Source organism: Tamandua tetradactyla, chromosome 8 (assembly GCF_023851605.1).
Source record: "Tamandua tetradactyla isolate mTamTet1 chromosome 8, mTamTet1.pri, whole genome shotgun sequence".
Taxonomy (NCBI): Eukaryota; Metazoa; Chordata; class Mammalia; order Pilosa; family Myrmecophagidae; genus Tamandua; species Tamandua tetradactyla.
The window spans coordinates 23,359,794-23,381,668 of NC_135334.1; the positions used below are offsets into that span (position 1 = coordinate 23,359,794).

At 37.4% G+C, this 21,875-nt stretch overlaps 1 protein-coding gene across 5 annotated transcripts in view; it reads right to left on the reverse strand.

Moving 5' to 3' along the window:
* Positions 1 to 1,820: 1,820 nt before the first annotated feature.
* RNF214 (ring finger protein 214) overlaps positions 1,821 to 21,875 on the reverse strand; it is a 94,746-nt gene continuing 74,691 nt past the window's right edge. For all 5 annotated transcript variants that reach the window (XM_077112804.1, XM_077112803.1, XM_077112802.1 and 2 more), the window contains 9 exons: positions 6,210 to 6,306; positions 5,969 to 6,057; positions 5,090 to 5,180; positions 4,801 to 4,899; positions 4,225 to 4,601; positions 3,965 to 4,097; positions 3,646 to 3,750; positions 3,277 to 3,372; positions 1,821 to 2,423 (listed from right to left, as the gene is read on the reverse strand). In XM_077112804.1, the coding sequence (XP_076968919.1) occupies positions 2,358 to 2,423; positions 3,277 to 3,372; positions 3,646 to 3,750; positions 3,965 to 4,097; positions 4,225 to 4,601; positions 4,801 to 4,899; positions 5,090 to 5,180; positions 5,969 to 6,057; positions 6,210 to 6,306 (1,153 nt within the window). In that variant the 3' untranslated portion in view covers positions 1,821 to 2,357. The remainder of the gene's footprint in view (positions 2,424 to 3,276; positions 3,373 to 3,645; positions 3,751 to 3,964; positions 4,098 to 4,224; positions 4,602 to 4,800; positions 4,900 to 5,089; positions 5,181 to 5,968; positions 6,058 to 6,209; positions 6,307 to 21,875) is intronic.

Sequence of the window (21,875 nt, forward strand, 5' to 3'; positions counted from 1 at the left end):
TTTTAAAGAGAAAATTGGTTATACTTATTTTTCTTCTTATAGTTACTTCCTCTCTACCCTGAAACTATGAACTCTAAGTGTAAAAAAAAAATCTTGACAACAGCTTCTAGCTTGTAAAAATATGTATTATATATCTCTATTTTTAAAATCCTACTCCTGAAAAATCACTGTCCCGTCTTCATTCACGTCATTTGAGGCCTTTCCTATTGCTCTGCCTGGTTTTGACCTTGCAGGCCAGAGGACTGAGGGAAAAGGGAGAACAACAATGGCCAAAACTTAAGGGTTGCTTTCTAATTATTCCTGAACAAGAAAAAGAAAAGAACAACGAGACCACAGCTTCCATGCACAGCTCTCCAAAACACTTGTCCTCCTGCTATAGTTGGCTTTCTGGCTGGGCTTCTATGAAGAAGCAGTTAAGTCCCCCTATTTACCTCTTCCTTTTTCTCTCTCTCTCTACTTCTTTGGCTTCAGCGATTTTTAGAAGAGAAAATATCTAAATTTTCAGGGCATGCTGAAAAATAGTGCAGGTATCCCAAAGGCTGCTGCAAACATGAAGGGAGAATCTTTGATTATAAGATTTAAAAAATGAAAATAATAAAGGAGCATTTTTGCCACAGTTCCTATTCATGACAACTACTAAACTGGAGGCATCAATATTTCATTAACCACAGAAAAATGGGTCATCTGATATATACAGCCGTGCAGTACTAAGGCCATTCCCATTTCAATCACCCTTCTAGATGTCAAGTTGGACCCAGGAAATTCAGCTGCTTAAACTGATGCTAGTCAATAAAGCTGGGAAAGTAAGGTAAGAGATGAGAAAGAATAACTCCGTGAGCTGATGGGCAAGGATGAAAGACAAAGAAAGAAAAGAGTGACAAAGAAGGGAAAGAATAACAAAGACAAAGAGGAGAGAATTTAGTTGGCTCTGAAAGGAAAAGTCTTTGCTACCCTGATAAGTACTGCTGGTGCTAGTAAGCATTTCCAGGTTTCAGAATGAGAAAAGTTTAGCTCTTGGTGATATAATGACGTCCTTCCTCTGGAGCCAATTTTTTCTTTTTGATTAACATTTTTACTTGATTAATTCCCAAAGACAAGGGAGCTGAAGCCATTTCCTGTAGGAGTAAAAGACAAAAGGATAGGAAAAGATTCAAACGTCTAATACAATCAGATTTTCCAGGTATGAACTTAAAAATCAGAAATTCAATAAGCATAGATGGAAAAATGATCCAGTGCCATACAGCTACCCACAGAAAAATAATTTATAAACTTGAAATTCAACCTCCCTTCTTCATATCACTCTGCTCTTCATTTTTCCCAGAACAAAAGAACAAAAAACATGGCTTTTTTTTTTTTTGCTTCAAAAAATGAAAACTCAGTAGCCAAGATCATTCTGTAAGTAATTTTGCACAGACATCTCCTCACCCCAGTGCCTGCCTGGAGCTCACTTGGTTGTGAACCAACTGCCTTAACCTTCAGCGGGGGGAGGAGGTGAGTTAGTTAGACTAGGAGACCAGAAGTAAAGGAGGAGAGGTGAGGACTTCATAAGGCTGATCTGTGAGAACTTGATTAGTAGCCAAGTCAGTGGTTTGGCCCAGAAAAAACCTGTGGACTGTGCCAGTATCTAAATGGATGCCTGTATCCAGGAAGTAGGCTGGACAGAAGATTGTGGGGGAAATGGGACCTGGTTATGTTGCTACTCTTGGTCTGTGAATTTTGCTGATGTAAAACAGAACATTCTGTAAATCTAATGTCTAGTACAAACAATGAGCATTAACACAGTAAAATATTCAATGAAAAGTCAAACCATTAGGGTCACATTTGTCTTCTCAATCAGTCTCATTTTATCCGCTTGGAGTAGAGTGGCTAACACAACACTGAGGTTTCCTGAGGCTTTCGGTAAGCAAGGCATCTGGTTGGACAGCGGGTAAGCACCAGGGTTCAGACCTGCATATATGAGCTTATTTTTTTTTAAATGGACTAGAGGCTGAGCCAAATCAAAGCAGAATAGCCTTAGAGCAACAGCAGCTTCAAAGATGGTTTTTATATTGTATTTGAAAACAGCCCTAGGCAGGAATATCATAATTTCAAGACCAAACTAAAAATCATCTTCCCTACAATCTGCATCTCCATAAGGAACTGCAAGATGAGGGGGGAACAGACCATTTCTGCATAATATACATACTTTCATTTACGAACATTTGAATACAGACTTTCTATACACACATTACCTATATAATAAAAATGTACATGGCATGAGTATATGTCACTGTATAAATATAGAGTTTTAGAAATCTTGAACCCGCTCCTTCCTGTTCACATCAGTTTCTCCTCTTCTTCCTCCCCAGACAGATCCGTCATTTAAGAGTTGGACAAAATGGACAAGTGTCATTTGTGTTGGTCTGGGCCCAGAATTTGATACACTAGAAAGAAAGAAAGACACACCTCAGGTTTATCTGAGGAGAGAAAAAGAGGGGGAAGGAAGGGGAGAGGAAGCCATTAAGGTTGAAAATGGCCTAAGGACTGTGTACAAGATTGGAAAAGCTCTTACCATGGGGGAACAGAAGGGCTACTTCATTGACTCTTAACCCCAAAATAATCTTCAGAGCAGGTGAACCTGTCCTTTTCACAGGGTACATTAACAGTCTGATAATAATAGTATGAAGCTGCTTTGTGTTGTGGCTTCTTCCCTCTTACCCATTTAGGCTAGGTAAATGTCCATCTCTTAATACCCATCACTCTCAGGACTTTCCCTTACCAGGAATTTAAAATTAAATTCAGTTTTAAGCAAAACCAAATGGTAAAGAAGGAATTAGCTTTGATGCTAAGAGACTTAACTGCGTGATAATACAGTAAAAAATAGGAATAACCTCTGTTTGTGAAGATAATCTCTAATAGGCAGGCCCTCTGGCTATTCTGTTCATTCATTACTAATCTCATACTCAGCAAAATCTATTAACAATGTCAAATTTGAAATAAGGTTTAAATATATGGGATCATCTCTAATTTGTCAATTTTCCAAGAAAGAGACCTATCAGTGCTCCAGGATGAACTGCTTATCTAGTCCCCTGAAGGGAGAAAATAGGACAAATGGAGCTGGGAGATCCTAGTAGCAATATTTCTTTTTCTACTAATCTTCACGCCATAATTTTTTTAAACCCATAAGTTTAGATATTGTTATTTAATATCAACACAGCCAATGGTTCAAGAAAAATTAAATTATATAAGCTAACAGAAAAGAAAATGTGGAAAATGAGGAAAGTATGTAGCACCTACCTCCTTGTGTAACACATGTGTACATGCCATTGGATGCAGCTCACTGGGCTGGACAAGTTTCTGGCACATCAGACATAGCTTACATGTAGCTGGAGTCTGCAGAGAGAGGACACATGATCAAAGGTTAAGTAATGTCTGGGTTCCATGCCTTTAATGCCCATGTTCACATCCACTATCTACATGCAGCAAAAAAATTTTACATCAAAAGAAATAAAAGTTCAGCTACAGATTCTTGCCTAAATCACTTCATTTTCCCAATAGGGGCTACAAACAACCCAGCTGATGAGATGATGGTTTCTTTCTGTACTGTAAAGCCCCTCCCCCTTAACCCCCAGCTTCATATCCCAGTTTTCAAAGAAAGAGTCTTACATGTGAAGACCTTCCAGGATATGAAACTTGGGCAGAAGGCAAGAACATCGGGGTACTGATTTGGGCCAGTGGAGCAGGGAACAAGGCCCGGATGCGACCAAGTGGCTGTGGGCAGAAACATTGTCAGAGTAAGGGAAGAAAGTCTGAGAAACTGAGCATACAACAAAAAGGAAATCATTTATTTCCCAGTCCAGAAAAGGAAGAAGAAAGACTAGATACCCCTGGCTGCAATGCTTCTTCCCACCACAAATCTTTCTGAAATCTGCCTTCTCTCCAATATCTCAGCAGGCCTGAGTTCTCCCCAAGTAGTTTTTCTGACCTGAGTACTTGCTGCCATCCGCTCATGTTCTGCCAGTCGTGCAGCTACCAACTGGATTAGTTCTTCCATTGTCAAGCCTGCCATGGTGGTACGTACTGTCTTGATTTGCTGAAGAATGTTGGTCATCTGGGCCCTAAGGAAGAAAAACGGTGGAGAGAGAGATTCTATACCTATGGGGAACACCCATGAAACCACCCCTATTTTAACCCATAAACATTTCTCTGATAAATATTTTTTAATTAATCCTTAAAGATACTTACTTATTGCACTGTGGGAACCGAGTCAGCAGCTTGTCCAGGATCTTCTCCAGTTTGTCTACTGGTTGGGGCCGGGGAGTTTCAGTAGAAGCCTTAACACCGCCCAAGCCTGGGGGAGGCGGGATGGAGGCGGCAGGGGGCATGTGGGGACCATGGGGGCCAACAAGGGAACCCAAGCCAGGACTATTTCTCCCATGGGAGCCAGGAAGGGGTGGGGAAGGCTGGTTGGGTTGGGAAAGGGCAGGGTTCAGGATTGGGAAAGATAAGGAACGGGGATCTGCACTGGGCATAACCATGGGCATTGTGACCTGCCCAAGGGAGAAGGGCATCCGAGGAGCCAGAGAGGGATTAGGTTGAAACACCTGAAGCATGAAGTCTGTCTGCAGAGGGGAAGAGGTAGACGACAAGAGAGAAAGGAAGAAAAAGAAAGTTTAGGGAACTGGAGCAGAAATCAATGAACAACTCTTGCATTGAACAGGGACTGATCCCAATATCTTCATAAGAAGAGCAAGCAAGAAGATTCTGGCTCTGCCACCAACACAGAAAGATAGACTCGCCAAAGCCAGCCAGTACTCTTACCTCTGATGGGGGTGGAGGCAAAGTAGGAGTAGGGATTTGAGGAAGGCTGCTCAGCTTGGCTCCATTCCTCACTAGCTGGATATGACTATTAAATTGATCCTACAAGAGAGAAAAGGAAGGATTATCCTTTACTGTTAAGTAGAGTGAGCTTCTCCAGAAACCAAGCACCATCAATTATTAGGAAAACAAGGGGAGTGGCAGGAGAGTCCCTGCCCCAAAAAGCTGCCTCCCCATCACCAGACATGTTTACGCAGACTCACACTGAGTGATCACTCATCAGTACACTTACCCGAACATTCTTTTTCATTATCTGAACTCCATTGAGTCTTGTCTCCCACTCCTGTTTGGAACGAACTGTCTCCAGTGTTGGAGGAGTTGACCTTTTGAAAAACCAATAGGAACTTACAGAATTAAATAACTCTCTGTCCCTGATTCTCTGAGATAGCAAAGCAACAGCTGGTTAATGGGCCTTAAGAGAATAGGTATGAGCAAGTGCCGCAGAAGTTTAAGATTCTAAGTCCTCTACCTCCCTTTAACTTCATCATCTTTTAAATCAAATATCTGACAAAAAGGGCCAACTACAAGGAAGGACTCTTGTCTGTCCGAAAATGCCACAACAGTCTTCCAAGTTCCATCGTAGAAAGAACAGAAATTATTATGTAAGAGCACAAAGACCTTTGTCTTTGATAGCATAAAAGATATCGTTTCTCCAAATGGAAATAATACAATAAAAAGTACAAAGCTATAAGACTGTAGAAGGGAACAGAGAAAAAAGTTTAGAATATGGGAAGATAAATCATTGAGCAACTACTATTGAGCAGAGATGGTCTTAAAATTCCCTTGAAGACAGAGTAAGTGCCAGACTTGCTGGCTTAGGATTTAAAAAACCTAAAGAGAACCTCAGGGTCATTAAAACCCTAGAATGGGAGGGTACACAGGTAGTTTAGTGGTAGAATTCTCACCTGCCATGCAGGAGACCTGGGTTGGATTTCCAGCATATGCACCCCCGCCCCCCACCCCCCAAAAAAATTGTGAACAAAATTCCCTATGATATGCACAGCACATATCTGTCCCTGTCTGTTTGCACAGACATAGTTATACATACATGTAGGGAGACACATTAAAAATAATAATAATAATAATAACCCTAGAATGGGGAGATGCTTACTTGAGGTACGTAAGGTGTAGTTCTGCCTCTTTTTCTGCTTCCTCTAGTTTCAATACAAGCAACTCTTTCCGGCTCTCTAGTGACAAGATCTAAAGAAATCACACATACAAACACACACAGATATTTTATTAACTTTAACACACAGCCAAGGTTATCCTAGATAGTTTAAATAAAGGCTTGGTGGTTCTTCTAATATTATACCAAAAATCAAGGCTTTCAAGGCATCAGCTCAGGATCTCACCTCTGCTTTCCAGGCTCTCTCTGTCTCTTCCATAATGTTCCGATTTATTTCGCCATCCTGATTCTTGAGTCTGTCCAGTTCCATTTCCCATACTTCCCTATAGATAAGAAACCAAGAGAAACAAGCTCAGTGAAGAACATCAAAGCAAAAGTAAAATCCAAAGCTGGTCTTACTCTAAATATTTACTGAGAGATAGATGTTTAAAAAATGGTCTGCCCTAGCTGAAGAATCAGTTAAGGAAAAAATTCCATTCAAAATAGCAACTAAAAGAATCAAGTACTTAGGAATGAACTTATCTAAGGACGTAAAAACCTGCACACAGAAAACTACACAACACTGCTAAAAGAAATCAAGGAGATCTAAATAGGTGGAAAGACATTCCCTGCTTATGGATAGGAAGACTAAACATAGTTAAGATGTCAATTTTCCCCAAATTGATCTACAGCTTCAGCACAGTACCAATTAAAATTCCAACAACCTGCTTTGAAGACTTGGAAAAGCTAACTACCAAATTCATCTGGAAGGGAAAAAGACCCTGAATAGCTAAAAGCATCCTAAGAAAGAAGAACGATATGGGAGGAGTAAGACTTCCTGACTTTAAAACCTATTATAAAGCGACAGTGGTCAAACAGCATGGTACTGGCACAAAGACAGAAGCATTGACAAATGGAATCAAATAGAGAGTGCAGAAATAGACTACCAAATCTATCGTCAACCAATTTTTGAGAAGGCCCCCAAATCCTCTGAACTGGAACAAAAGACTCTTTTCAATAATTGGGCATGGAAGAACTGGATATCAATAGTCAAACCAATGAAAGAGGACCCCTTTCTTACACCCTACACAAAAATTAACTCAAAGTCGATCAAACCCCTAAATATAAGAACTAGCACCATAAAGCTTCTAGAAGAAAATGTAGGGGAAAATCTTCAAGAACTAGTAATAGAAGGTAGCTTCCTAAACGTTACATCCAAACCACAAGCAACAAAAGAAAAATAGATAAATGGGAACTCCTTAAAATCAATGTTTCTAGACCTCAAAAGACTTGATCAAAAAGGTGAAGAGGCAGCCAACTAAATGGGAGAAAATATTTGGAAATCACATCAGACAAAGGTTTGGTTTCCTGCATATACAAAGAAATCATACAACTCAACAACAAAAGAACAAACAACCCAATTACAAAATGGGCTAAAGATATGAATAGGCATTTTTCTGAAAAGCAAATACAGATGGCTCAAAAGCACATGAAGAGATGCTCATTTTCATTGGCTATAAAAGAAATGCAGATCAAAACTACAATGAGATACCACCTCACATCTATAAGAACAATTGCTATAAAACAAATAGGAAACTATAAATGTTGGAGAGGATGTGGAGAAACTGGACACTGCTAGTGGGAATGTATAATGGTGCAGCTACTATGGAAGACTATTTGGCGGTTCCTTAGGAAACTAAATATCAAGTTGCCCTATGACCCAACAATAGCACTACTTGGTATATATACCCAGAAGAGCTAAAAGCAATGACACAAACAGGTATTTGCACAGCAATGTTCATAGCAGCATTATTTACAACTGCCAAAAGATGGAAACAAATCAAATGCCCATCAACAGATGGGTGGATCTACAAAATGTGGTATATATACGATGGAATATTATGTAGCAGTTAAGACAAAATGACATCCTGAAGCACATGACAAGATGGATGAGTCTTGAGAACATAACACTGAATGAAATTAGCCAGACTCAAAAGGTTAGATTCTGTATGATTCCACTTTTATGACCAGCATAAAGGTACAATCAGAGGCTTATAATACAGACTATAGGGTACTTAGAGGTACGTAGAAGCTACAGATGGGTGAACCGTTAGCTAATGAGGATGAACTCCAATGTAAGGGAATAGATAAGAGTGAAGGTGGTTCTCTAGTAGGTCTATAAGTAATATTACCATATTGAAGATGAACAAGATTGAAAGGGATTGTATATATCTATATGTCCCACTGATTAACAGTAGAAATATGAGCTAGTTCTCGCAAGAATTACTTCAAAGATATGACTCTTGTACAAAAAGTGTTTAAGTCCAGGGTACAGGGGGAAAACTGCTATTGCATGCTACGAGCTGTGTTTAAAAGGAAAGCATCAGCACTACCACAGCAACAGCAGAGGTAAATAATGGTGGGGGCGGGGGGAACAAGAGTTAAGAGGAAATTTAGATTTCCTATTTGGTGAGGGTGTGTTTATTGGTTTTCCTTCTCTTGGGAAGAATGAAATTATCTAAAATTGAGAATGCTGATGGTCTGTGGACTTTGGGCCCCCTATATGATGCCCGATGAATGCAAGCGGCTGAAGGATGCACTGACAGAGAAGTAGATTGGCAAACGATGGTGTACACTTATGACTGAAAGTTGTGCTGCTACAAAAAGGAATAAAGTCATGAGGCATGCAATGATGTGAATGAACATGTGGGACGTTTGGTGAGACAAAATAAGCCAGAAACAAAAAAACAAGAATGGTATGGTCACCTTTAGAAAATGCTTATAAGAAAACAGGGGCCTAGATTGTAATCTTTTAGAGCAGACACATTTAAGTCCGGAGTAGTGATTATTATTTCTGGATTTTGAGTGGCTGTTTTATATATATAACCTGATAGAGATAAGAATGAAGCTGAACAGGTTGGGTTTAAAGCAATTAGAACCACATATACTTTTTGAGGCCAATGGAAGAAAGGTTTATTTGGTCTGGAACTGCAATTTTCTGTAGTGCATAATCTAATTTAACCTATCTGTACAGCTCATTTGAACAACTGAAACACAGGGAGCCCAGAATAAGAAAGAGGTCCTTTAATCTTGTATAAATTATTGTAATGTATGAATATATCCTAGAGTATATTAAGCAGATAATCAAAAAATAGTGGCAAAGTCCCCAGAGGGATGGAAGAAAGAATATGTAACTATTAAACCTTACCATCAGGGTATCCCCTGATACTGTGTTAAACTTCAGGGACACCCAAATCAAGAGGCCATGCCCTCGATCGTGAGGTTTACTCTTGTGAAGTTTATGTAGGTAGCAGAGAAGCTTAGACTACCTATAGGAATGCCTAAGAGTTACTTCTGGAAGAACATTTTTGTTGCTCAGATTGGCCTCAGTCTCTCTAAACACAACTCCGCAAGTAAAAACATTGCCCTTCCCACTACGTGGGACATGACATCAGGGGGTGCAAGTCTCCCTGACAACGTGGGAGATGACTCCCAGGGATGAATCCAGACCTGGCACAGTGGGATCAACAATTCCATCCTGACCAAAAGGGGGAAAAGATGTATAATTAATTAAGTATCAGTGGCAGAGAGAGTTCAAATAGAGTCAAGAGGCTACTCTGGAGGTTGCTCTCACGCATGCTTATCAGACCTTGCTACCTATCATAACCTGCCAACCCCTAAGATAAGTCCTGAAACCTAGAGGGCCCAGCCTCTCCAGAACATCAGATAGTTCCATCTCCCTACCCTATATTAGTGACAAACCCTTCCAATATGAAAAATTTAGAATTGCCATAGCCCAAACACCCCTAAAGAGAGGGATGGAAAGATCAAAGGTGATGGTGGAGTTATACAGAGAAGATAGGATTTAATAAAGGAATATGAATGCTGAATCATTAAATTGATACCTCTTTTAGTCTCCAGTATTTTAGAGCAGCTAGAAGTAAAAATCTAAAATTGTGAAATTGTAACCCATATCAAACTCTGAAATATGTTCTACAACTAACTGTGGTGCTGTGCTTTGAAATTTATAGCTTTTTTTGTATATATGTTATTTTTCACAAAAAAAGAAGGAAAAAAAGTTGATTGTGATGACAAAAAAATATTTAAGCCCTCTAGCCTACTATATTCTGGAACAGCTAGAAGGAAAATATGAGAAGATCATATGATAGCCCATGGCAAATTCTGGGATCTGTCCTGTAACTACTTGTTCAAGAGTGTTTTAAAAATTACTGCATTTTTATTTCTTTGCTTTGTATATATGTTATACTATATAATAAAAAAGTTAAGAAAAAAAAGGTCTGCAATTTAATAAAGGCCCTATATTTGAAAGGAAAAATATTCACGTCTCTACTTGCTAAAATAAGGTTACTCAAAGCAGGAAGAAGTTTACTTTAGAATCAAAAGCTTCCTTTGAAGGCAGAATGTTCTAGTATGTTCACAGGGTCTCAAGGTCATTACGGCATCCCTCTTATTTTTCAACTTGTTTATTTTTATATCTACATAGACATTTTAGAGCAGTTTTAGGTTTACAGAAAATTAAGCCGATAGTACAAAAGTTTCCATATAACCCCAACTCACAGTCTCCCTTATTATTTACATCTTAAAATGTATAACACAAAATATGTGTGCTGGTTTAAAAGGATGTATGGCCCCTAGAAAAGCCATGTTTTAATCAAAATCCCATTTCATAAAGGTAGAATAATCCCTATTCAATACTGAATGTTTGAAACTGTAATCAGATCATCTTTCTGGATGATGTGATTTAGTCAAGAGTGGTTGTTAAACTGGATTAGGGGATGACATGTCTCCACTCATTTAGGAGGTTTACTGGAGTCCTATAAAAGAGGAAACGTTCTGGAGAATGGGAGATTCAGAGAGAGCAGAGAATGCTGCAGCACCATGAAGCAGAGAGTCCACCAGCCAGCAACCTTTGGAGATGAAGAAGGAAAACGCCTACCAGGGAGCTTCATGAAATAGGAAGCCAGGAGAAAAATCTAGCAGATGATGCTGTGTTCGCCACGTGCCCTTTCAGCTGAGAGAGAAACCCTGACTGCGTTTGCCATGTGCCTTCTCACTTGAGAGAGAAACCCTGAACTTCATTGGCCTTCTTGAACCAAGGTATCTTTCCCTGGATACCTCTGATTGGACATTTCTATAGACTTGTTGTAACTGGGACATTTTCTTGGCCTTAGAACTGTAAACTAGCAACTTATTAAATTCCCCTTTTTAAAAGCCATTCTGTTTCTGGTATATTGCATTCTGGCAGCTAGCAAACCAGAACAATATATAATACAAATATATTGGTATACATGTTATAATTGATGACCCAATACTGATGCATTAGTATTAACTAAAGTCCATAATTTACATTAGGAGTCACTCTTTTTGTTTACAATTCTATGGGTTTTGAAAAATGCATAATGTCATGTTTCCAATATTAAAGTGCCATACTAAATAGTTTGACTGGCCTAAAAATTCCCTGTGCTTCACCTATTCATCCGTCTACCCCACCCTACCCATACTGAACTCCTAGCAACCACTGATCTTTCTCCTCCTTCTAAATATATATATATATTTTAAACTGTGGTAACATACATACATAACATTAAAAGGCCATTGTACCCATTTTTAAGTGTATAATTCAATGGCATTAATTACATTTACAATCCAGCCATCCAACCATTCATTACTAAATCTTTTTCAACATTTCAAACAGAAATGTACCCCTTAATCAGTAACTCCCTATTCCTTCTTTCCCCTAGCCCCAGTAAATCTTAATCTACTTTCTGTCCCTATGAATTTTCTTATTCTAGATATTTCATAAAAATGGAATCATACAATGTGTATTCTTTTGTGTCTGGTTTATTTCACTTAGCATAATGCTTTCAAGGTTCATCTATGTTACAGCATGTATCAGAATTCCATTCCTTTCTATGGCTGAGTATAGTTTCAGTGTATAGATACCACATTTTATTTATCCATTCATCTACTGATGAATACTTAGGTGGTTTCTACCTTTTCACTATTGTTTGAGTCCTTGTTTTCAAATTTTTTGTGTATATACCTAGGAGTGGAATCACTGGGTCATATGGTAATTTCGTGTTTCTACTTGAGAAACTGCCAAATGGTTTTCCATCCACCATTGTTTTTGTTCAGTAAGTGTCAATTCAGTTGTTCAAGGAAAAAATACGAAATTCAAAAACTTCTTCAACTTTGATTATACAAAGTATCATTTGTGTTTATTGCCAAGCATTCACACAGACGATCAACCTCAATGATTCACTGGTGCCATTACCAGACAAATCCAAACAAAATACTAAGTCCAACCACATGTATAGATTCATCCATTTGTAAAGTAAAATTATAATTCCTCAGATGAGGTTCGACTAAGTCTTCAAATTTGCAGCAACTTCTTTAATTCAAAGAGCTACTGTATCACTAAAAATAACTCATGCACTGTCATGAGTTATTGGACAATAACGAGATTACAGAGATTACAAGAAATACAAATGAAGATAGGTGGTGAGAGAACAGCAGAAGCAGTGAGAAAGAAAAAAACGGAGTTAATCGCTGGAAATTCAAATTATACTCTAAACCTATCCCTTCAAGAAATGTTAGACAACACAAGAATACAGAAGCACATATTCCATTAGTTATCAAAGTGATATCATCACATATTATATAGCCTCAGAAAAACTCTATTATGCTTCCCCTACATGGGCCATGACTCCCAGGGGTGGATACTTCTCCCTGGTAACATGGGACACAACTCCTGGGGATAAGCCTGGACCCAGCATTGTGGGACTGAGAAAGTCTTCTTGACCAAAAGGGGGAAAAGAAATGAAATCAAAAAGTTTCAGTGGATGACAGATTTCAAATAAAGTTGAGAGGTCATTCTGCAGGTTATTATACATATTATATAGATATCCCTTTTTACTTTTTAGTGTATTAGAATGGCTAGAAGGAAATACCTGAAACAGTAGCCTTGGCTGTTTAACTATATAGCTTTTACAATGTGACCATGTGATTGTGAAAACTTGTGACTGACACTCCCTTTATCCAGGGTATGGACCAATGAGTAAAAAAAATAAGGACAAAAAATAAATAAATAACACGGGGTTAAGAGGTATGGGATGTTTTAAGTGTTCTTTTACATTTTTACTTTTATTAATACGTGTATTTTTTTTTTGAGTAATGAAAATGTTCAAAAATTGACTGTGGTAATGAATGCACAACTACATGATATTACGAACCACTGATTGTACACTTTGGATGATTATATGGTATGTGAATATATCTCAATAAAATTACATTTAAAAAAACACAATCCATTATGGACTCATGAAAGAATGACAATGCAAAATGCAATGACATTTCAGTATTATTATGAAATTAGTTTTGGCCATGTGGACTAGGCCCTCAAAGTGTTTAGGGGATCCCCAGGGATCCATGGGCTATGTTTTAAAAGCTGTTGTTCTAGATTATTTCTTCCACATCTAAGATCTCCACTACTATATGCTAGTGACTCTCCAATCTTTAGCTCCAGCACAGATTATACTACCAAGCTTTAGACTTGAATATCCACTGCCTCCTGAACTAACTGAACCACTTCCTTAGCTATGTGCTCCATTACTCTTAAACCTTTGCATCCACAGTTTGGTCTGCCCAGGGTTTCCTTGTTCCCTTTGTTCTCCTGGCAAATTACTGGACTGTGAGCTTCTTGCGGGCAGGAATTAGGGCATCTTCATATCCCTAAGTTTTTTTTTTTTAACATATAATTACGTTCTACATATACATTCAGTAATTCTCAATATCATCACATAGTTGCATATTCATCATTTCTTAGAACATTTGCATCAATTCAGAAAAAGAAATAAAAAGACAACAGAAAATGGAATAAAACAATAATAGAAAAAAAAAGATTATACATACCATACTCCTTACCTCTCACTTTCATTTATCACTAGCATTTCAAACTAAATTTTTTAAAAATTTATTTATTAATTCAAAAATTAAAATAAAACAACATACATAATCAGTAATTCACAATATCACTTAGTTGCATATTCATAATTTCTTAGAACATTTGCATTAATTCAGAAAAAGAAACAAAAAGACAATAGAAAAAGAAATAAAACGAACACAGGAAAGAAAAAAAAAAGATTATACCTACCACACCCCTTACCCCTTGCTTTCATTGATCACTAGCATTTCAAACTAAATTTATTTTAGCATTTGTTCCCCCTATTATTTATTTTTATTCCATATGTTCTACTCATCTGTTGACAAGGTAGATAAAAGGAGCATCAGACAAAGGTTTTCACAATCACAGAGTCTCATTGTGACAGCTATATCATTATTCAATCATCCTCAAGAAACATGGCTACTGGAACACAGCTCTACATTTTCAGGCAGTTCCCCCCAGCCTCTCCATTACATCTGGAATAACAAGATGATATCTACTTAATGCATAAGAATAACCTCCAGGACAACCTCTCTACTCTGTTTGGAATCTCTCAGCCATTGACGCTTTGTCTCATTTCACTCTTCCCCCTTTTGGTCCAGAAGGTTTTCTCAATCCCTTGATGCTGAGTCTCAGCTCATTCCAGGATTTCTGTCCCACGTTGCCAGGAAGGTCCACACCCCTGAGAATCATGTCCCACGTAGACAGGGGGAGGGTGGTGAGATTGCCTGTTGTGTTGGCTGGAGAGAGAGGCCACATCTGAGCAACATAAGAGGCTCTCTTGGTGGTGACTCTTAGGCCTAAATTTTAAGTAGGCTTGACCTATCCTTTTTGGGGTTAAGTTTCATATAAACAAACCCCAAGACTGGGGGGCTCAGCCTATAGCTTTGGTTGTCCACACTACTTTTGAGAATATCAAGAATTCAACTTGGGGAAGTTGCATTTCTCCCCGTTCTCACCATTCCCTGAAGAGGGCTTTGCAAATACTTTCCACTCACTCATCGACTCACTCTGGGATTCATCGGGGCATCACTCTGGACAAACCAACAAAATCTCATGTCCTACCTGAGATTCCAAGTACATATGGTGTTCAATCAAACTATCTAAGTAAGTTATATCAGGAAATGCACTAGTCAAAATATAAATTTTGTAACAAACATTTTTTGCTTTAGTCTCACACATAAGTGACAGTTTAAAATATTAATTACCATCTATTTTCAGCACTCTGCAATAATCACATTCCTTTGTTCTTTCTCATGCAAAAACATTTTTAAAATTTGTACATTTAGTCACTATTATTATGCACTCTAGGCATTCCTAGATTATACCATCTCAATCTTTAACCTCTTTCTTTCTGATTTCATTTATGTCCCCAACCCTCCTCCCTCTATCATTCTCACATGCAGCTTCATTCAGTGTTTTAACATAATTGTATTACAGTTAGGTAATACTGTGCTGTCCATTTCTGAGTTTTTGTTATCCCTAAGTTTTAACCGAATGTCTAAAACATAGGCTGTGTGGACCTTCCTGGCAACGTGGGATAAAGATCCTGGAATGAGCTGAGACTCAGCATCAAAGGACTGAGAAAAACCCTAGAATGAGCTGAGAATTAACATCAAGGGATTGAGAGAAACTTCTCCACCAAAAGGGAAAGAGTAAAATGAGACGAAGTGTCAATGGCTGAGAGATTCCAAACAGAGTCGAGAGGTTATTCTGGAGGTTATTCTTACGCATTAAGTAGATATCACCTTGTTGTTCAAGATGTAGTGGAGAGGCTGGAGGGAATTGCGTGAAAATGTAGTGCTGTGTTCCAGTAGCCATGTTTCTTGATGATGATTGAACAATGATATAGCTTTCACAATGAGATTCTGTGAATGTGAAAACCTTATGTCTGATGCTCCTTTTAGCTACTATATCAACAGAAGAGTAGAACATATGGAATAAAAATAAATAATGGGGGAACAAATGTTAAAATAAATTCAGTTTGAAATGCTAGTGGTAAATGAAAGCGAGGGGTAAGGGGTATGGTATGCATAGTCTTTTTTTTCTCTATTATCATTTTATTTCTTTTTCTGTTGTCTTTTTATTTCTTTTTCTAAATCAATGCAAATGTACTAAGAAATGATGAAATATGCAAATATGTGATGATATTAAGAATTACTGATTGTATATGTAGAATGGAATGATATCTTAATGTTTTGTTTGTTAATTTTTTTAATTAATAAAAAAAGTTAAAAAAAAAAAAAACACAGGCTGGCTGCTTGGTACATAATGCTGAGTTAAATTGAATCAAGGAAGAATTCCAACCTCAGCAACAATAAATTTGCAATTCATCCCAGCATAAATTTTCCTGCTTATGTGTGATCTCATTCTTTCTATATGGTTTGTACTAGTTTTAACATACATTATGAATTTTCCAAATTCAGGGAATATACCCTGTGGATGCTATAGTTAACCCCTATATATATATTTTAACATTATTTATTGTGAAATATAACATTTATATACAGAAAAGTAATAAATTTTAAAGTACAATTTAACAAGTAGTTACAGAGCAAATTTCAAAGTATAGAATAGGTTACAGTTCTACAATTTCAAGTTATTCCCTTCTAGCTGTTCTAATACTTAGAAACTAAAAAGAAATATCTATATAATGATTCAGTAGTCATAACCATTTGTTAAATCCTAACTTCTCTGTTACAACTCCTCCCTCTCATTTGATCATTCTCTCAGCATTTGGGATATTTGAGCAATGACTATTCTAATTTCCTCATGCTGAAAAGAGGTGTTGACATTATGGGGTAGGTAAATGCAACTGGTTGATGTTTGGGGAGAGACTGGTACCTCTAAGTTTCAGGGCTTATCTGGCAGGAACAAACTGGAAGTTTTAAGTTTCTGAAAAATAAACTTAATAAGTAAAACTTTTATAAAATCTTAGATAGAGCCCTGGGAATATTATTAGGAATATTATTGGTTGGGTCTTGGCATACTACGGCAATTTGTAATATCTGGCAAAAAGGCCTGAGTAAGAGTAATCTTCAAAATGACCTCTTGACTCTATTTGAAATATCTTAGCCACGAAACCCTGTTTTATTACATTTCTTTTCCTTCTTTTGGTCAAGCAGGCATTCTTAATCCAACAATGCCTGGACCAGCTCATCCCTGCAGCCCCCATATATTAATTCACCATATAGGTTTTGTTTTGGTTCCTTTTGCCTTGCCTAAAAGTATAACATATTCTAAAAACAAGAATTTTGGGCTGAGGACTCAACAGAGCCTAATTCTTGGCTCTTTCTCTGCATGTTAAGGGTATTTCACAGGACACTTAGCATCTGCTTCTCTCCATTAAAATCAGCTGATTTCCACCACCACTCATGGAAATTTTTTAATGAAAGTCAGAGATGTTTGGTGAATCTCCATAATCTTCAAGAATAACATCAAGAGCAGACAGCTGATGGCGGCTTAGCGAGGTCTGGGATTTAGCTCGTTCTCCAGAACAGCTACTAGTCAGGAACAGTACAGAACAACTGCTGGGGCCACGTCAGGGACTGGACACACAGCGTACCCCAGTCTGGATCAGCTGGACCAGCTGCAAGCCCACCCAGAACCGCAAATGAGGAACAAAGAGGAGTAACAAGTATTTCCCTGGCTACTGGTGCTTAGGCGAGTGGGTCTTATATAAATATTACATCTACAACAAACAGCTGGAATAGTGACGCACAAAGTAAGCCACTACTAGGCAAGGTATGACTCTTGGCCAAGGAACAGGAACAATATTTAACCATTTCCAAAATCTTTAGAACTTCCTTTTAATCGCAAAAGTTAACAATTTAGAATATGTCTGATTACATTTAAATATAGTGACACCAAGTTTCAAAATAGGCATAGATTTATTTACCCTCTCAAATAGCTATTGCCTAGAAACTATAAATAGTTTTTCTACATAAAATCTTCTATCTCCAAATTATTGTTGAAATATACAACTCAAATATGATAAAACTAGTAAATAATTTTAAACATTAACAGTAATAATAATGGCTAAAAACTATTGCACACTTACTAAGAGACAGACTCTAAGTGATTTACAAACATTAATTCACTTAATAGCCACTATAACCCTATGAGTTAGAATATAACTTCACCCCCCCATTTTACACATGTGAAAACTAGAGCACACAGAGATTAAGCAACTGGACTTGGATATCAGTGCCTCTGGCACAACAAAGCAACAGACATTTTAATATGGTTTACCTATAAAATTTAACCAATTTTATGTACCTTCAATTTTGGTTTTTAAAAAGAATTTTGTCTCTACAAGAGGCATCTCCTTTAAAACATTAATTCATTTCCCTTCTTTATCATAAAATCCGTTTAATGTGTGACTTTCTCAGTGAAGGTAAAATGGTGTAAACAACTATGAGTTCATTAATAAACTATTTTAAATTTAAACATTTCCTCAAGTTAAACAGAACCAATAACTTTTAATATAGAATCTACTAAACTATTCAAAATACAATAGGCAGGGCAGGCCACGGTGGCTCAACAGGCAAGAATGCTTGCCTGCCATGCCAGAGGATCCGGGTTCGATTCCCAGTGCCTGCCCACGTTAAAAAAAAAAAAAAATACAATAGGCATTATTCATAACTAATTTAAGGGACCACATCCAACCTCAGTATTAAAAAAGGAGTGAAACACTGTCATATTCAGCTGTAGCACTAACTTTCAAACTGTGTGGCATTTTATTTTTAATACTAATATCAAAACTGAGGACTGGCGGGCCGCGGTGGCTCAGCGGGCAAAGTGCTTGCCTGCTATGCCGGAGGACCTCGGTTCGATTCCCGGCCCCAGCCCATGTAACAAAAACGGAGAAACAGAATACAATAAAAACCAGAAAATGTTTAAAGATGTTTCCCTTTCTTCCTTCCTTCCTTCCTTCTATCCTTCCTTCCTTCTCTCTGTCTTTCCTTTAAAAAAAAAAAAAAAAAAACTGAGGACTTGCTTCTACAGTTGATCGTACCATTTTTAGAAACAAATGATTCAGAAAAGTAATTAAGAAGCTGTGCTGGTTTGAAAGGATGTATGTACCCTTGAAAAGCCATGATTTAATCAAAATCCCATTTCATAAAGGCAAAATAATCCCTATACAATACTGTATGTAATTAGATCATCTCCCTGGAGATGTAATCCAATCAAGAGTGGCTGTTAAACTGGATTAGAGGAGGCGTGTCTCCACCCATTTAGGTGGGTCTTGATTGGTTTACTGGAGTCCTATAAAAGAGAAAACATTTTGAAGAATGAGAGATTCAGAGACAGCAGAGAAGAAGAACATAGCCACAAGAAGCAGAGAGCCCACAAGCCATCAACTTTTGGAGATGAAGAAGGAAAACGCCTTCCAGGGAGCTTCATGAAACAGGAAGCCAGGAGAGAAAGCTACCTGATGATGCCTTGCTCACCATGTGCCCTTTCAGCCGAAAGAGAAATCCTGAACTTCATCGGCCTTCTTGAACCAAGGTATCTTTCCCTGGATGCCTTTCATTGGGCATTTCTACAGACTTATTTTAATTGGGACATTTTTTCAGCCTTAGAACTGTAAACTAGTAACTTATTAAATTCCCTTTTTAAAAGCTCCCCCCAAATAAATAACATCAATCACAGAAGGTAATGGTTGTGTTTTCCTAAAATTATCCACTGAGCCTTTGTCAAAGAGTAAATTGTAGGATTGATCATTTGTAGACCCAGCAACATATTACATATATAACATATATTCATATGGTAAAAAGATTCTGACTCACAAATTTATGAACTTGAGAAATAAATGTTTTAGCAGGAAAACACAGTCACCAATAAACCTTTGTTTAAAGACCTATTAGAGACTGCTTCCTTTAACAGAAAATTAATTTTAGGAGAACAGCATATATGGACGTTAGGGAATAAAATACCCACCTAGTCATTTCTATTAGATAAACAGACCATGTCAGTAGAGGGACAGACTATTGTTAGTGAAAGAATGTATGTGTTATTGCTAACACAGACACACACACATAAACAACTATACGACACCAAGAGCAGGGAAGCATGGAGAATTGAGTCAAAGGCAAGAATATGTAGAAGAAAAAGGGGCCTCAGAGACTTTTGTTAAGTATGAATTGCTTCCTTTCATATATTGATTACTTTAAAAAAAAAAAAAAAGGAGAATAAAATTGTTTCTCTAATTCCTGAGAAAAAGTGGGAAGTTTTATCTTAAGATGTAACTTTTCCAACCTATTCTTATTACTTTTACTTTTTAAATCACAGTGAAATTAATTAAAGTGTTTCTGAACTGCTCTGTCCACTTGTTTTGGTAATTCTCATGCTTTCAGCTATAAAACTTATTACAATCAAGTATCCCATAAGGAAATTCTTTTTTTGGCTCTGTTCCTCATTGGCATCTTCAATTCTGAGTAGGATGACTGACTATCCCTGTTTAGCACTGAAACTCCTGGATCTCGAAAAGTTCCTCAGTCCTGCACAAACCACAACAATTGGTCACCCTAATCTTGAACGTGAAAATAATATTCTAAGGATGGGGACAAAGGATGTGTAAGAAGAGAGGAAACCAAGGAAATGAGAAGTCCTGACATATGACAAGAATATCTTTTTCCTTTTGAAGGATACTTACTTTAGCTAAGAAAATGTGAAAATAAGTAAGCCAATAGTAGGTGCTTGGTAATGAATCAATGATTGCTTCATTAGAGAGGAGTTTTAAATGGATCCCTATGTGTAGTTCTGTATTTTTCAGTACCCGTAAAAGACAAGTTGAGAAGCTTACTACAAAGCTACAGTAATGAAAACAACGTGACACCAGCATAAGGATAGACAGAGATCAATGGAATAGAGCTGGGAATTCAGAAATAAGCCGACACATGATGGTCAATAGATTTTCAACAATGGGGCAAGTTCATTCAAATGAGAAAGAACAGTTTCTTCAAGAAATGGCACTGGGAAAACTGGATATCCACCGCAAAACAGTAAAACTGAATCTCTACCAGGCATCACATAAAAAATTGAGTCAAAACAGATCAATGACCTAAAACTCTGAGAAAAAAAATAGGGGAAAATCTAGAGGACCTTAGATTTGGTGATGGATTCTTAGCTATTACACCAAAAACAGATAACAACAACAAAAGAAATAAATTCAACTTCATCAAAATTAAAAACCTTTGTACATCAAAATATGTCATCAAGAAAGTGAAAAGACAACTTACAGAATGGTAGAAAATAGCTGCAAATCATATATCTGGTTTAATATCCAGAATATAAAAAGAACTATAACAACAAAAAGACAATCCAATTTTTTAAAAGGGCAAAGGACTGAAATAGACATTTCTCCAAAGAAGATATGCAAATGGCCAAAAGTATATGAGAAGATGCTCAACACCATTAGCCATTAGGGGAATGCAAATGAAGATCACAATGCAATACTACTTCATACCCACTACAATGACAATTATTAAAAAAAAAAAAAAAGGGAGAGAAAAGAAGGGTTGATGAGGATGTGGAGAAATGGAACCCTTGTGCACTGCTGGTTGAAATGTAAAATGGTGAAGTTGCTGTGGAAAGCCATATATATGGTGGTTCTTCAGAAAATTAAACATAGAATTATCACATAGCCAGGAAATTCCACTTCCAAGTATATATCCAAAATAATTTAAAGCAGGGACTTAAAACAGGTACAGGTACTTGTATATGAATGTTCACAGCAGCATTACTGACAATAAGGAAAAGACAGAAACAATTCAAGTGTCCCTCAACAGATGAATGGATAAACAAAACATGATATACAATGGACCATCATTCAGCCAGAAAAAGGATTAAAGTTCTGAAGCACCCCAAAACCACTGCCTAACCCTGCTCCATGCCCTATATATCCCTATCATCTCAGACACCTCATTGTAACTATCCTTCTTCCTC